At 37.4% G+C, this 14,580-nt stretch overlaps 1 protein-coding gene across 3 annotated transcripts; it reads right to left on the bottom strand.

Moving 5' to 3' along the window:
- Positions 1–7,383: 7,383 nt before the first annotated feature.
- LOC306870224 (cytotoxic granule associated RNA binding protein TIA1-like) lies at positions 7,384–13,640 on the bottom strand. 3 transcript variants are annotated; one of them, XM_079417360.1, is made up of 11 exons: positions 13,430–13,640; positions 12,662–12,758; positions 12,188–12,286; positions 11,105–11,159; positions 10,862–10,949; positions 10,696–10,771; positions 10,455–10,563; positions 10,193–10,291; positions 9,443–9,527; positions 9,215–9,350; positions 7,384–9,126 (listed from the first exon to the last, which is right to left on the bottom strand). In XM_079417360.1, exons 1-11 carry the CDS (start codon positions 13,465–13,467, stop codon positions 8,974–8,976), a joined length of 1,035 nt encoding a protein of 344 aa, XP_079273486.1. In that variant the 5' UTR covers positions 13,468–13,640; the 3' UTR covers positions 7,384–8,973. The 3 variants fall into 3 exon arrangements, with proteins under 3 accessions (XP_079273486.1, XP_079273488.1, XP_079273487.1); XM_079417362.1 differs by having other exon boundaries at positions 13,322–13,635; XM_079417361.1 differs by having other exon boundaries at positions 7,435–9,123.
- Positions 13,641–14,580: the final 940 nt, after the last annotated feature.

Consider the following 14,580-nt stretch of genomic DNA (forward strand, 5'->3'; position numbering starts at 1 on the left):
TAAATATTATTGTATTATAATATATTATATTTAATAAGGTATATGCAAAACCAGAAAGTGTTAACAGCAGTATCAACTGATGCCAATGTCTATGTACTGTTGGGGAATTACAGTTAAAACCCAAGGACCAGGTATGATGAACAAAGACCAGGAGTCAGATGCGATTCAATTAAAGAAAAATTTACTGAAGAACATAGTTTACAGCTTCATCAGCAGAAGTCAGCTTTAACACTCGCACGGAGTTCGTCGGCCGCTCTGCTTTACAATTCAAAATCACCAGCAATTATACCCTAACAGAGGTTGCTAACTGCATCAATTCATAAGTCATCAAAATTCTGATTGGTTCTAAAACCTAGATAAACTTAGAAAATTTCCACATATGGACGCAAGCTTGAAGCATATCTTCTGACGACTATTTTGGTGACAAGTGATCAGAGGTCCGACGCAATACGTCTCTCCAAAGACTTATGTAGAATATATGTAGAAACACTTATCTTGCTTAAAGGCTACTTCAGCCCTAAACCTTATTGAGCATGGTTACACACACAATGAGAGCAGCTTCTTAGAGAGGAAAAGGCAGACTAAAGCCATAATCAACTTATTCTCTAACATGCATAAATGTAACTTTGATTAATAATTATTCAAGAAATATTATAATTAATATTATTATGAAGGCCACTGTATATCTGCGATCCACTCCTTCAGTACTTTTAATCATCTATCCTATAGCTAGTTGTTTTTATTATTGCCTTTTCTTTTCAATTTGATCTGAATATTATAGTGAGAAGAAGAGAAATAAAAAACTTTTAGATATTAATCATTTACTCACCCTTATAATGTACTTTCTTTCCTCTGCTGAACACAGAAGAAGATTTTTAACAATGTTGCCAGTAGCCATTGTTTTTCATACTATGGAAGTCATTGGCTTATCAGCAACTGTCTGGTTGCCAACGTTCTTCTGCAGAAGAGAGAAACTAATGCAAGTTTGGAACAGCTTGAGGATGAGTAAACGATGACAGAATTTTTGTTTTTGGAGGAACTGCCTTTGGTACAAGACAGCTGTCTTTGAGTTCGGACAGAGCCATAAGCTTCATCCAGCATTTTGGCACAACTCCTGCTTCACTCCTCCTCTGTCATTCTCTTTCTGCTTCTATTTAGCCATAAAACTGTCAGCAGTCTCTCTCTTGTGGTGTTGGAGGGGAGAGCTGAAACACAAAGGCCTGTCAAAGAAGATGCGTTTATTTGGCTCCATTTGCACATCTCATTTTCCACTGCAAAAAAAGTACATAAACAGAGCAGAGCCTGGCAAGACATCTAGACTCTCAAATTTTGTCTTCGTCTTTCTGACAAGGTGAGGATGACAGAATGCAAATTTTTATCAGTGTGTTGAGGGGGATAAAAGAGAAATAGAACAAGAGAGATTTAGCAGGACACACTATTCTCTGTCCTCATCTGTGGGAATTCTAGGATAGCCCCAGGCAGCCTTTGACCTACATAGGTGGACTCTGACGAGTGCGTGTGTTTGGTGGTGTATGAGGACAGGTGTGTGTGTGAGTTATATGGGTCAGGCTCAAAGGCAGACAGCCTCTGTCCCCTCTCTTGCTTTCATTCCTCTGTAGTGCTGACAGGTGACTGACTGCTTGACACACCTGTCAGAGCTTAGTCTCCCTCGCGCTGACAGATACAGACATCTCTCTCTCTCTGCCTCTCTTCTGCTGTCTCCCTTTCCTGATCCCCGTCTCCTGCTCTTGAGCAATGGGACTAAGTGAACTTCCATGTATTAAAAGGTAAAGGAATGAAGACACTTGCTCATCTAATCCTGTCAAGCGTATATATAAACAGCTATGACCAAACCATCACACCTACTCATCCTTTATTTCTGTTAATTCACAAATAATTTCATTATTAACTAGTTCAGGGAGTTAAAGAGTTCCAAGCTTTATCCCTCCGTCTTGTTCAGCAAATCTGTTTACCTTCATTATACACAAGGATCATATGAACAGGTGATACCATGAATCAGGTGATAGAAAAAAATTAAACAAAATATGTAAATATTAGATTAAAAAAAAAAAATATATTGCCTTGGCAACTAACTAAAATAAGTTGACGTTTGAAAATCATTATTTAGAAATATTTCAGAAAGTTGTATTGTTTTATTGTAAAACCTTTATTGTAAAATTAACATGAATGTTAAAAATAAATAGCTTAAATATATATATAAAATTTGCTTTCAGTTTTCATTTTTAACATTTATTTTAACATTCATATTATGTGTATGCACACACTAAAATAACACTGCATTGATTCAAAATCATGATATTCTTGACAAATATTTGCAGCAAATACATATGCTGCAAATATTTGTTTATATATGTATATATTATATATATTTATATAGATTTGAAATTTGTGCATTTGTCCTCATATAGATTCTAATGCAGCAATTCTGATGCGAATGTCATATTTATAAACATAAAGAACAAAACAGTGCTGGGCTGATATAGTAAAGGTTTGTGCTAACCTGACGCTGACCGTGTGTCTGTAAGACAGACTGTGTGTGTGTGTGTGTGTGTGTGTGTGTGTTTCGCAGGCATCCTACAGATGGAATGTGTGTGTTCTACAGACAGGGCCATATGGTCTGATAAAACTGTCTTCTCTGAAGACTACTAATGAATCCTTATGCTGCACAATAAATATTACATGTCTAAAACAGATATGATGAACAATGTGCTTGGCCTTTACAGATTCAAAAACTCATCTGTGAACTGAACGTGAGAGGTGGAAATTATGGGTTGGAGTTCCTTGAAAGGCTCAGTGGTGGGTAGCAGAGAGAAGGGTCTGAGGAAAATGTTTTTGAGCTTCTTTGAATCGCAGGCTCCTAAAACTGGCCTTAATAGAGCAATAACATTTGACAGTAAATGCGTCACATGCCACAAATGGCCCTCAATAGGCAATACTACCTACAGTCCAGTGTAATGCTTTGTTTCACCAGCAGAGGGACCTTCAAAATGCAGTAATCAGATGATAGACTGAGTATAAAGGAAAATAGTGCAAAATAACATGATATGAAAAAACACAAAAGTAGAGCATGAACATTTTCTCTACAGTCAATGTGACATGCATTTATTTTGTAATACGTTTGGGAAACAGATGGTGTGGTTATGTCATCTACCAGCAGTCAATCATGCAGTCTAGCAGTCTAAAAACGCCAAAGTCACTCACAGTCACAGCTGAATTTTGAAAGCGAGTTTGGTTGATGTGTGCTATAATTGTCTGTTGAGTCACTGACAAAGGTATATTTGAGCATCCTTGTGTATTAGTAAATATGGCCACCCAAAGCTGACTGTGTGACTGTAGTCTGTGAATGAGAGAGGCTATTTTCAAGTATCAAAGAGTGTGAACTTTCTCTCTCTCTGTTTCTGGTTAGACAGTTTGCCTTAATTATAAATTAATTGTATCATTAGGAGTAAGTTACTGCTGGCGGCCGCATTGAGCCTGTCAAGGTTAATTACTGTAATGTGTTTATTTTGTGTCAGCCTCTGCTGTGAGCTGTCACACACGTGCGGATACAGTCTTCAAACACACGGCTGCATGGAGAGGAACCTCCTGGACAGCAGCAACACATACATCTCTCTCTCTCTCTTTAATCTGCTCACTCATATTCTTATCCATTCACACATCTGGAGTGCTGGAGGAATGGCTCTTACAGAAGACTAAATGGTCAGATTTACAACAGGAGAAGACCAGACATCCACATGTGCATGAACCGCACTGTGTGTGTTGGAAGGGGCATTTTATTTATATGGATTTTTAATAATCAAGTATTTCTTATCACAATCAAAGCACATTGAGTTTTATGTCATAATTTCTTATTGTCCTAATTAGTCAGTGGCAGTTCTGTTACCGTCAAGCTGTGTTACTAAGGTAAAGTGACAATGTTAACCGTATGTAACAGAAATGACAGTCATGTGCATGTTTTTCTCTGTGTATGACAATTGTTACATACTGTTAAAATTGTTACTCTACCTTATTAACAGAATTTACACTATAAGACACTTCTTACAGAAAATGTATTGTTACGGCCTGTAAAATCCTGTGATCCATGACAATGAGAAACAAATGACTAAAATAAAAAAAAAATATAACCATTTAAAAAAAGCAGACTTTGGACATGAAATGTAGCCTACCTGCAATTACAGAATAACCCATTTCTAGAAATGATAGATTTTATTTACAATTGTATGCAATTGTTTTGTACACATTTAATGAAAAATGTTACAATTGTTTCATTATTATTATTATTATTATTAACAATAATATATAAAATATTAAAATCTGTCATATTTATTAAATAACTATTTTAAAATGTTGTAATTGTTTTATTATTAATAATAATAGTAATACATGTCTATGGCATGCCCACATTCAGATAATTGCATGTGTTTTAGAAGATTTATTTTGTATTAAAAGGAGAAATCGCGCACACACTCTGAATCCAACTATCAAGATCTGCTGTGAACAGAATTCAGCTCATTTACCTGGATAGTACAAGAGATCAGTCAAGATCTCTCATACAAATGTTCTCTCTTTTGACTGGTATGATGTATTGAGAGTTTTAGAGCTGACGTTAGAGCGAGCGAGAGAGAGAAGATGGAGCAAGTCATGGGCAGATTTGATTTATGTCAGTTCTGATATGCTCAGTAACTCATCTGCTGACATTTCTCTCTCTCTCTCTTTCTCTCTCGCTGTCTGTTTTTAGCAGTGCTGTTGAGAGAGGAGCTGCCCTCATTTATCAGACTGTCAATCCAGCCCTCTATTCTACACCACTGCTCTGACACACTGACTAATGATGGCTTGCACTAAAAACACCTTGTTCTTTGCAACACACACACACTACCATTCTACTGAATCACACTGACAGACTGACAAATGATGTTTAAAAAGCAGACACCTTACTGTCTCGCTTTTTCTCTCAGTCATTTACTAGCCCCATCTTACTAACTACCTTATCAAACATATGCAAGATATTCACGTTATTGCACTCTTTCTGACCTTAAACTATTCAAGAATATGATTAGAGGAGTACAGTGCCTTCTGTAGAACAAATTGACTTGCGATGGAGGCTGTGAACAAATAATGAATGTTTATTGCACAGTATATTCTATTCAAAATATAACTGAGGAAATATTGATTGTGTTTGTTGATTTTGTTCCCATGATGCTCTTGCCCATTCATTGAATGTTTTTTCATGCTAAGGAATTCAAGAATATTTTAAAGACACCATCAATGTGTTGGGTGAGATTTCCATCTAGTGGCCAATTTTGGTGTTACAGCTTGTGTATAAAAAATGGAGGCACACGCTAAGAGCAGAATTTACTTTAAATTAAAAAGGGAGGATGGGTAAAAAAAAAAAAAAGTGACTTACAGCCTTCTTACATTAGCAACTCCTTTGTACAGCAAAGATACTCTGAGATGTAATGTTGTATATAAGACCGGACAAAGATACATACTAGATGTCACACAAAGATCCTCTGTAAAGCTAGAAAGAATCATAACAGACAGTGTTTGTAACCATAAGTGAATCATAACTGTTGTATTTCTACGTGTCTGCCTTTTTTAAAAGCAGAAATTGAACATTGTAGGCTACAGCATTCCGTGCATTGTTTTGGAATTATATTATGGAAACTATATTATGTAAACTGCAAATTATTGTTCTGCTAATTGAATTTCCTTTAAATGTAATATAAATCATGCCATTCCACTATTGCTAAGCACACTTGGGCCACTGTTTTACATTTAGATGACTGTTAAAAGTGGCCCAATTTACATGAATTGTACAGTACATTCTATAGTTTGGTCCCTGCACACTACAGCACGTCCTGATATTGCCGAGTTAGACGTGTTCCTGGCTCAACATATTTTGTTGACCCTGGAGCAACATTTTAATCCAAAAATATAATCTTAACCATATTCCTACACCTAAACCTAACCTTACCCATGAGTAATCCCTAAAATCAGAGGAACTGATAGATGAATTACACTGATGCACAGGCACCAAACACTGATTGTAATCCTAAACTTCACAAAAATTATAAACTGGTTCTTGAAATCTGATTGGTTAATCACAATGTCGTTCCAGGGTCAACAAAGATGTTGACCCAGGAACATGTCGCACTCAGCAATATCAGGTTGTGCCACACTACACACTTTCAATGCACTCTTCCTCTTCTGTGATTTAATAAAAGCTGCAATAGTTGACTGCATGAAGTGTCCAACATTCCACACTTTTCTTTTTTTATGAAGAGCATCTTCTGGGTACTTGAAATGCACGTCTTGTTGGATTTTTTTCAGTGTAAACACTACCCACATTATTTATACGACAAAATGGCGTTGAATAATGATTAAGTCTGTCCTTTTATATGATTTTGTGTAGACAGATTTCACTTCATTTGACTTTCATTTGATCCTGTGTGAAATATTTCCAAAGTAAAACATTAGCATCTTAGAAGCAGCTAGCATCAACAAAAAATCAACAACGATAGGCTATTGTTTTTCTGGTGAAACAAAATCTTATGTAAAGTACAGTTAGATAAACCTGTATTTGCACCCTTCATTTCAGGAGACTGAGAAGAAATGACATTGGAGATGTAGTAACACTTCTGAAGTCCATGACACATAGTGAGGAACTGAGGCCTACAGCAACAGTTATCCTTCCTAAGCCTTACGGGAAAACAATGTAAGTTTGTTTATTGCTACAAAAAAAAAAAAGAAGCAGCCATTTTGTGGTCTTTATTGAGATCAAAGTGACAACCAAAACACTCCCGGCTGACAGAATTCTTCAATCTTAATAAAACCAGTTCCATAGGACCTTAATAAACAAACTGTATAGTACTTCAAATGTATTTATGTTAAGAATTAAAAACAGTCAACCAGAATCAGTTGAACTGTGTATTTAGCATCTTATGAAAGAGAATGAAGCAACATTACCGTTTGGTTTTTAACTGTTGTATGTGACTGCTAGCAAACTCAAGCCCATCTTTCAAAGAAAATGATCAAGGATTTTTTTTTCCCCACATTGTACTGGAAAGAATTAATTTGTGCCAAATGGCCATATGTAACAAATGGAAAGTGGATTGTCATTTATTTATATATATATATATATATATATATATATATATATATATATATATGATAAATATGAAATTGAATCTCATTTTTCAGTTTAATAAAAGACATTATAGAATTATTAAATATAATCTAATAATTATAGAAATTATTAGCATATTGACTAATGCAGAAAGCAGCACATCTCACCCCACTCCTCCATAGCCAAGATGTCGGTCATCTTTTACCACAAAGAATCATGAATTATCACACAATTGTAAAATACTGGAAAATATTCTTTCATTGAACACTCAAGACAACAAAGTATTTCTGAATGGTTATTATTAAGTGTTTTTACACATGGAATATAGTAAATGGAACAACATTAGATGGAAGCATATAATCGGGGTGTTTCAAAATAACAGTAAACTTCTCTAGCTTTTTACAAAAAAAAAAAAAATTCCCAGTTAGATAGAAAAAGAGATACATTAAATAACTATGTTGATAAATTTACATGACACAGAAGAAAAGAAGGGGGGGGGAGAACAGTTGCTCATTACTTTCAATTTGATCTACTTAATCATGACTCAGTGTTGGGGCCCAGTAAGAAAAAAAAACACCAGTGTCCGGGAAAAAATTTGGCCGTGTGAGCAACTCGAGAACGTGTGGCTGAAACCCAGGAGTATCTTGCACTTCCTCCCCTTTCCAAAATACACCAAACACTGACATTACAATCACCATCTCAATACAGCAAGGTGGAAGCATGCAAGATCTTGTTTCATTTTTGTCATTGTCTTTGGCTTGTAAATTCAACAGTGACTCATGGGGAAGAAGTACGGGGGGAACATAGAAAAATTGCATCTCAGTAACTCTAATGAACATGTTTTTATGGATTTTACAAGAGATTGTAACAAGAACAGAGCTCAGAATGTCCATGCAACGTTACATTACAGATGTTCAACAAACCCTGGATTTACAAGATTTAAAGAAATAATTCACAACCTCATTTTACACAGAATTACAAAAATCTTTACAAAGATGCTACAGCACTGCCATTACCGCTGATTAGCTGCGGTGCTGTCACACCCTCAACTGATCCGAGCAAACATGATTTTGTAAAAATATGAAAAAAAAGTTTTAAAAATTGAGCCAACAATTCCATGTTACAAAACGAATAGACTACGGTTTAAATTGAACAAAAAAGGAAGCATGTTTTCTGCACCCGTGTTAATACAACTTGTTAAAAGCTTTAGTAATTGTCCAAAACTTTATCATGAAATTTCTGAAACCTCAAGTACTCCAGGCCACAGAATAATCTCCCCTATATATGCAAAATACTTTTATCATTAGGCGTCACGAGATAAAATATTTTATATTCGATTAACGCGATCACACGTCTCAATTTTTGAAAACTTTCTCGTCAAAATAAAATGTAAAGCATAGTCGTACTGACAAAAAGATGAAATATTCGTGAACAAATCAGTTTTAGAGACCCATATAAAGAGTGCAGTATATTAGACCTCAAACTTTCTACACCGTTCGAGGTGTGAGCTAAATTGAGCCTGCAGATTCAACACATTGAAAAGACATTCCATCTGTTGCAAAACTAGACAATTAAAGTCCCCGAAATGCAGTACTTTTTAAAAGAAAATCTGAGAACAACAAAATCCTAATCCTGGGGCCTAAAAAAAAAAATGACAAAAGACAGGATTCCTTCCAAGTTAATGGTCTGAGTATAATGTACAGTGGGCTGAATGCAGCCCTTTCAACAACCCCTGAACTGGTGTAATGGTGAGTCCCATTGGGCAGATGCCACACTGGAGTGGGGTTTAATGATTGGACTGAGGGATTAATCAGCCACATCTGTACTTATTTATATCCCTGCTGATTCCAGGCCTGCCCATAGACGCCGTAAGTGGGCATCTGCCAGCCGTTGGGCATATACTGACCCATCTGCTGACCGTTGCCGTATGACTGACCCCACTGTCCGTAAGGCTGGGCCGCATAGGTGGGTTTATTCTGCTGTGGAAAAGGAGAAACAGTAAGACTTGAGTTTGCAACAGAGCAGAGGAAATGTTTCTGAGAGGTCAAGAACTAGGTGAAGGGTTACCTGGGGCATTTGCATCTGTTGCATGGATCTCATATCAGCCGTTTCTTTGCCCCAGTAGCACTTTACAATGTGGCCCTCGATGCAGGTCCCATTTACAGACACTATGGCATGGGCGGCACCCTCATGTGAGTCGAACCTAAAAAAGAAAAAGCCCCCACACACACAAGCTAAATTCAAGTATACGCACAGGTGAATGATTTAAAGTCACAGAGAAGCAGTACGACATACCTCACAAATGAGTAGCCTTTCTCCGGGAAAACCCTGATCTCCATTATCTGACCGAACGGAGAGAAAGTCTGTCTCATCAGCTGATCTACAGTGGATGATGAAAAACACATTCAAACAGGATATTCACATTTTAGATTTCAAAACTTTTTTTTTTAAATCTAGCTCTGCTTGGCTTACTGACAGGATGTGCAAACCGGTTTTAAAATTCTTACAAGATAACATTATTCTCACAACATATGTACAATTACAATATTGAGACTACGTTTACACTAGTCCGTTTTCGTTTTAAAATGCATAACTTTTGCTACGGTTACACCTATTGTTTACACTACTCTGGCGTTTAACCGAGACTTTTGAAAACGCTGCAGACCCCATTTTTATTTTGAAAACTCCGGGATTGCATTTCAGTGTAAATGGACCAAAACGGAGACTTTAGAAAAGATGGCGTGGCTGCCCACAGTCGCACTGCGTATCCTTGACGACTGTGTAAACAATAACATGCTCGTTGTAACCATAGATATATAGATGCCCCATTCGACCGCTCCAAGCACGTAGACGCGTCCGCCATCTAAATAATAGGGAATCTATCTATACATATCTATGGTTGTACCAGCATGAATGGTCATGTGACATGCATTTTCAGTTGTGTAGTATGGACTGAGATCCTTTCTGAAACACGATGAAAACGCCAGAGGATGGTTTTCATTTTAAAAGGAAAATGCACTAATGTAAACAGGGCCTTAGACAAACCTGAAAGGCCAGAAGCAATGCCGCCACAATACACTGTGCAGTTACTCGGACTCGACTGGTTCAGGACCTCCTCATAGGACAAGTGTTTGCTGCTGGAAGCTTTAGATCAAAAAGAGAGAACATTTTAGAGTAGTATGACACTAATAAATGACTATGGAAATAAGTTCCACAGTAGGTGGTTCATATAATAAAACACATGGCTACATAAAAGACAAGAAATGAGAGACCAAAGAAACAGATTCTATTGTGTAAACTGACTTACCTTCATTGTTTGGTTTAGGAGCTGATGGCTTCCTTGTGGCCCAGTTTGTTCTGATCTGTCTGCCTCCCAGCCACTGGCCATTCATTTGCTGAATGGCACTTTCTGCATCCTATCAGTGGCAACAAAACCAATCAAACTGATCAATAACAAAAAAAGCCATAAAGACACAAAAAGTTACATTCATGTTATCCTGCTGCAGAGTATAACTATCACTTAATAACATCTTTGATCATAATCTTACCCATTTATTAATAAAGGAGATGAAACCATATCCTTTAGATTTGCCTGTGGCCAGATCCTTCACCACACGGGCGTCACTGCATGAAATCAGTAAGAATCCAAATGTTTAGACAATCCAGCTCAGATGAGGTTTAAATAGCACTTGAATTACACAATATTCCACTTACGATATCTTTCCAAACGGAGCAAAGGCTGCTCTGACATCATCTGTTGAGATCTCTGGGCTCAGGTCACCGACAAAGACGTGGAAATGATCTACAATAACGGTTTGAGGGGAAACAGTTAGATATATCAAACTATGAAGCAAACAAGAAAAACTATTCATGCTTTACAGTTTGACCACACAGGCTCTTATATATGCCAATATAACACCACGTGCATCCACTAGCAACACTGAAGAGGATACTTACTGCTTGTGTCTTTCTTTTGACTGCCTGGCATTGAGGCCCAGTTAACCTTCATATCCTAAGAGAAAGCAGAGCAGAGACCGGCAGATTAAGACAAGCAACAGCATAAATCATCTTCATCTTACTTAGCCGCATAATATGGCGAGCCTCCAAACGCAGAAGAAATAAGCTGACAACAAAATAAAAACCCTGGTGATCACTCGGGTTCAAAGAAAAAGCGAATTATTTTCTACATAGGAAAAGAGTCTAAATAGCAGACTTACAAAGAAGTGACATTATCAACTTGTATTACTCCTCAAATGGTCCTTCATTACCTGTTGAGGATAAAATATTTGCACTGAATATATTTTTCCAAGGCTTTGCTAAATTTGAAGGCCTGGTACAAGTGTAGACGATGATATAGCAAGGCTAAATGTTGACATAAATGGAGGGAGGGGGGCAAAAATAAAAATGGTCGACACGTACCCAAAAATTACTTAAATAATAATAATAAAAAAATGCTCACATGCTTTGTGGAGTTTGAAATATAACCAAGTAATCAGGCACTCCAATGGCCCAGTAATGGATTCTGGTGTGCTGCAAGGACTTTCGGGATAAATATTTTGCTTATTTGATTATGCTTCAAACTACCAATACAACCATAGTATTCTCCGCTATATTTAAATATTACCATGTTAAAGCCATAAGCTAACGATATGAACATGTGCAATGAACATCTATTTTTGACTAGTTTACTGTGCATTGTCATATTGTGGCTTCTTACATTTTTTTTAATTTGTAAAAGCAGCAATATGCCACAAAGATAAAACAATGTTTTATTATAAACAGGCCTTAAACACCATAAATTAAGTAAAACCTTGGTCAATATACTTTGACTTGTATGTCGTAAATAGTTGATGAGATGAAGGGACTTGAAAGATTTGATGCACAGGTTTAAAACAACTTACCTGTAAACACACTATAAATGTGCTAACTAAAGATATTCAGTGTGTCATCTTAGACAAGGCTCTGACAAGGCATTTAAGGGGTGTAACCATTTCAAACCATATCCAACCTACTTTTGAGGGTGTGTTTGCAATATTTTACCTTTCCTAAGATCTTCCTGCCATTCATGGCAGCCAAAGCTGCAGCAGCATGTCTGTTCTCATAGAACTCCACAAAGCAGTATGGGTCATTTCCAGCCGTCTGAAAAACACAAAATGATCTGGGTCAAACACTGATCTAAGTTACGAGTGTCCAGGGTTCCCAGGCTTTTTGATCAATGAATTTTTCCATGACCTTTTTTTAAAAGTCATAAGTTAGTAGTGGACAATTTTTTTTAAAGAATTATTTTAGATCATAGATCATCAACTCAATGACAATTTGCTCAAACTACCCATTCCCACTTGCAAGGAAATTTTATTCTACTTACGAGCTAGAAATGTGTATTAACTATAGAAATTTCCATGACGTTTGAGGTTCTACTAACTTCCATGACTTTTCCAGGCCTGAAAAATATTTCTCGGTTTTCCATGAACGTGGAATCCCTGGATTTCAGATGTTTTTTCACACAGTACTCACATCAAATATCATTTTACAGCTCTTGCAGGGGCCGATCTGGGAGAACACTTGCAGGATGAGGGCCTCCGTAACGTCCCTGGAGAGGTTCCCGACATACCTAAAAACACAGAAGTGCACAACAAACTGAAAAACACGGTCAATGCGTCGCGTTTTCCCTTCTCCTCTCACGCTAGCAGCACATTCCGCGAGGTTTCATGTCTGCCACGTTTTCAACGCACGAGAGCCAACAGCTAACATGATCCAAAACCTCCATTTATGAGAGAAACCACGCATAGTAAACAGACTGTCCGTCTGATTCACGATTTTCCACCAGAGGAAAGTGTGAGAAGGGCCATGTGTGGGATATAATAACATTTAAGCGCTTTTTTGGTAGTTAGCTAATTAGGTAACGGAAGCCTAGCGCTACAAACGGAACTTGTGCGCTGGCAAAAGCCGCTTGTGCACCGTAATTAGCCGCTATGTGGACAGATTAGTTCATCCTTTTGGACATAACCGGATAAATTAAAATAAGGTTAAAGGAAACCGTGGATTCTTCACCGCTAACGTTACCTCTGCCCCAATTTGGTGTTTGTCTAGCCGGCTTGTGCTGTCGGGATTAAACGCATGGACGCCCATATCACACTTCATATATAACATAAAGAGTAATTAACGGAGTTGTACCCTTGAGTTGCTTATCTTCGTTCGTCGTGCTGCGCTTGCGACCTGTGCGCCGCTTTACTAAACGTGTTTAAACACGAGTTTGGCCGACTAAACTACAGCAGCACTTACAATGTCCTGGGCTGATCCTCGTCCATCATCATCATCATCGTGCTGGTGGGAAAAGGTTGACGCTTTGATTAAAAAACTGCTCTGTTTTTAACGTTCGAGTGGATAAAGCTTCTATGATTTTAACTTGTTAGTTAACGCGAATTTACTGGAATAACTTCCTCTGACGTTACTCGTGAAACGTCATCAAAGGACGTCGCGAGCGCTCTTCTTTAGCTGCTGCTGTTTCTGGAGAAAGAGACCGATTACTGCCCCCTATCGGGTCATTCGCTGTATAGCCATAATAAATATGGTTCGCTGACCCTGGTGACGGCAAGTCCGACTCATTTCGGCGAATCGCTTCTTTTGATTCAGCGATTCTTTTACGTTATGACCTGTTGACATACGTGAACTGCTCTAAACTAGTGCTGTCACACGATTTATCCAAATAATCGTTTTTGTTTACATTATATATGTATGTGTATTTTGTATATATAAATACACATAGTATATGTTTAGAAAATATTTACACGTTCATACATTTATATATTCATATTCTTATATTTTATGTTATATATAAATATATTTAATTATAACATATTTTTCTTAAATATATACATGCACGTGTTTTTATTTATATATACATAATAAATATACACAGTATGCACACATATATTATGTAAACAAAAACTTATATTTTGGATGCAATTAATCACGATTAATCATTTGATACTCTAAACGTTTCAATAAAGCCAAATGTAGATAGATTGAGCTTTTTTTAAGGGCATTCATTATTATTTCACATGTCCCAGTTTAGTTTGCTGAAGGCATGGTTTTTCTTACAAATATGAAGTCATTTAGAAAACCAGTTATGTGTTCATATTGTGGGAAGTTGTGGCCTAATGGTTAGAGAGCCGGACTCGTAACCCAAAGGTCTCAGGTCCGGCAGGGATTGTAGGTGAGGGGAGTGAATATACAGCGCTCTCTCCACCCTCAATACCACGACTGAGGTGCCCTTGAGCAAGGACCGAACCCCCACCTGCTCCCTGGGCGCCGCAGCATAAATGGCTGCCCACTGCTCCGGGTGTGTGTGTGTTCACTGCTGTATGTGTGCACTTTGGATGGGATAAATGCAGAGCACTAATTCTGAGTATGGGTTACCATACTTGGCCACT

The sequence above is a fragment of the Barbus barbus genome (genome assembly GCF_936440315.1).
Source record: "Barbus barbus genome assembly, chromosome: 5".
NCBI lineage: Eukaryota > Metazoa > Chordata > Actinopteri > Cypriniformes > Cyprinidae > Barbus > Barbus barbus.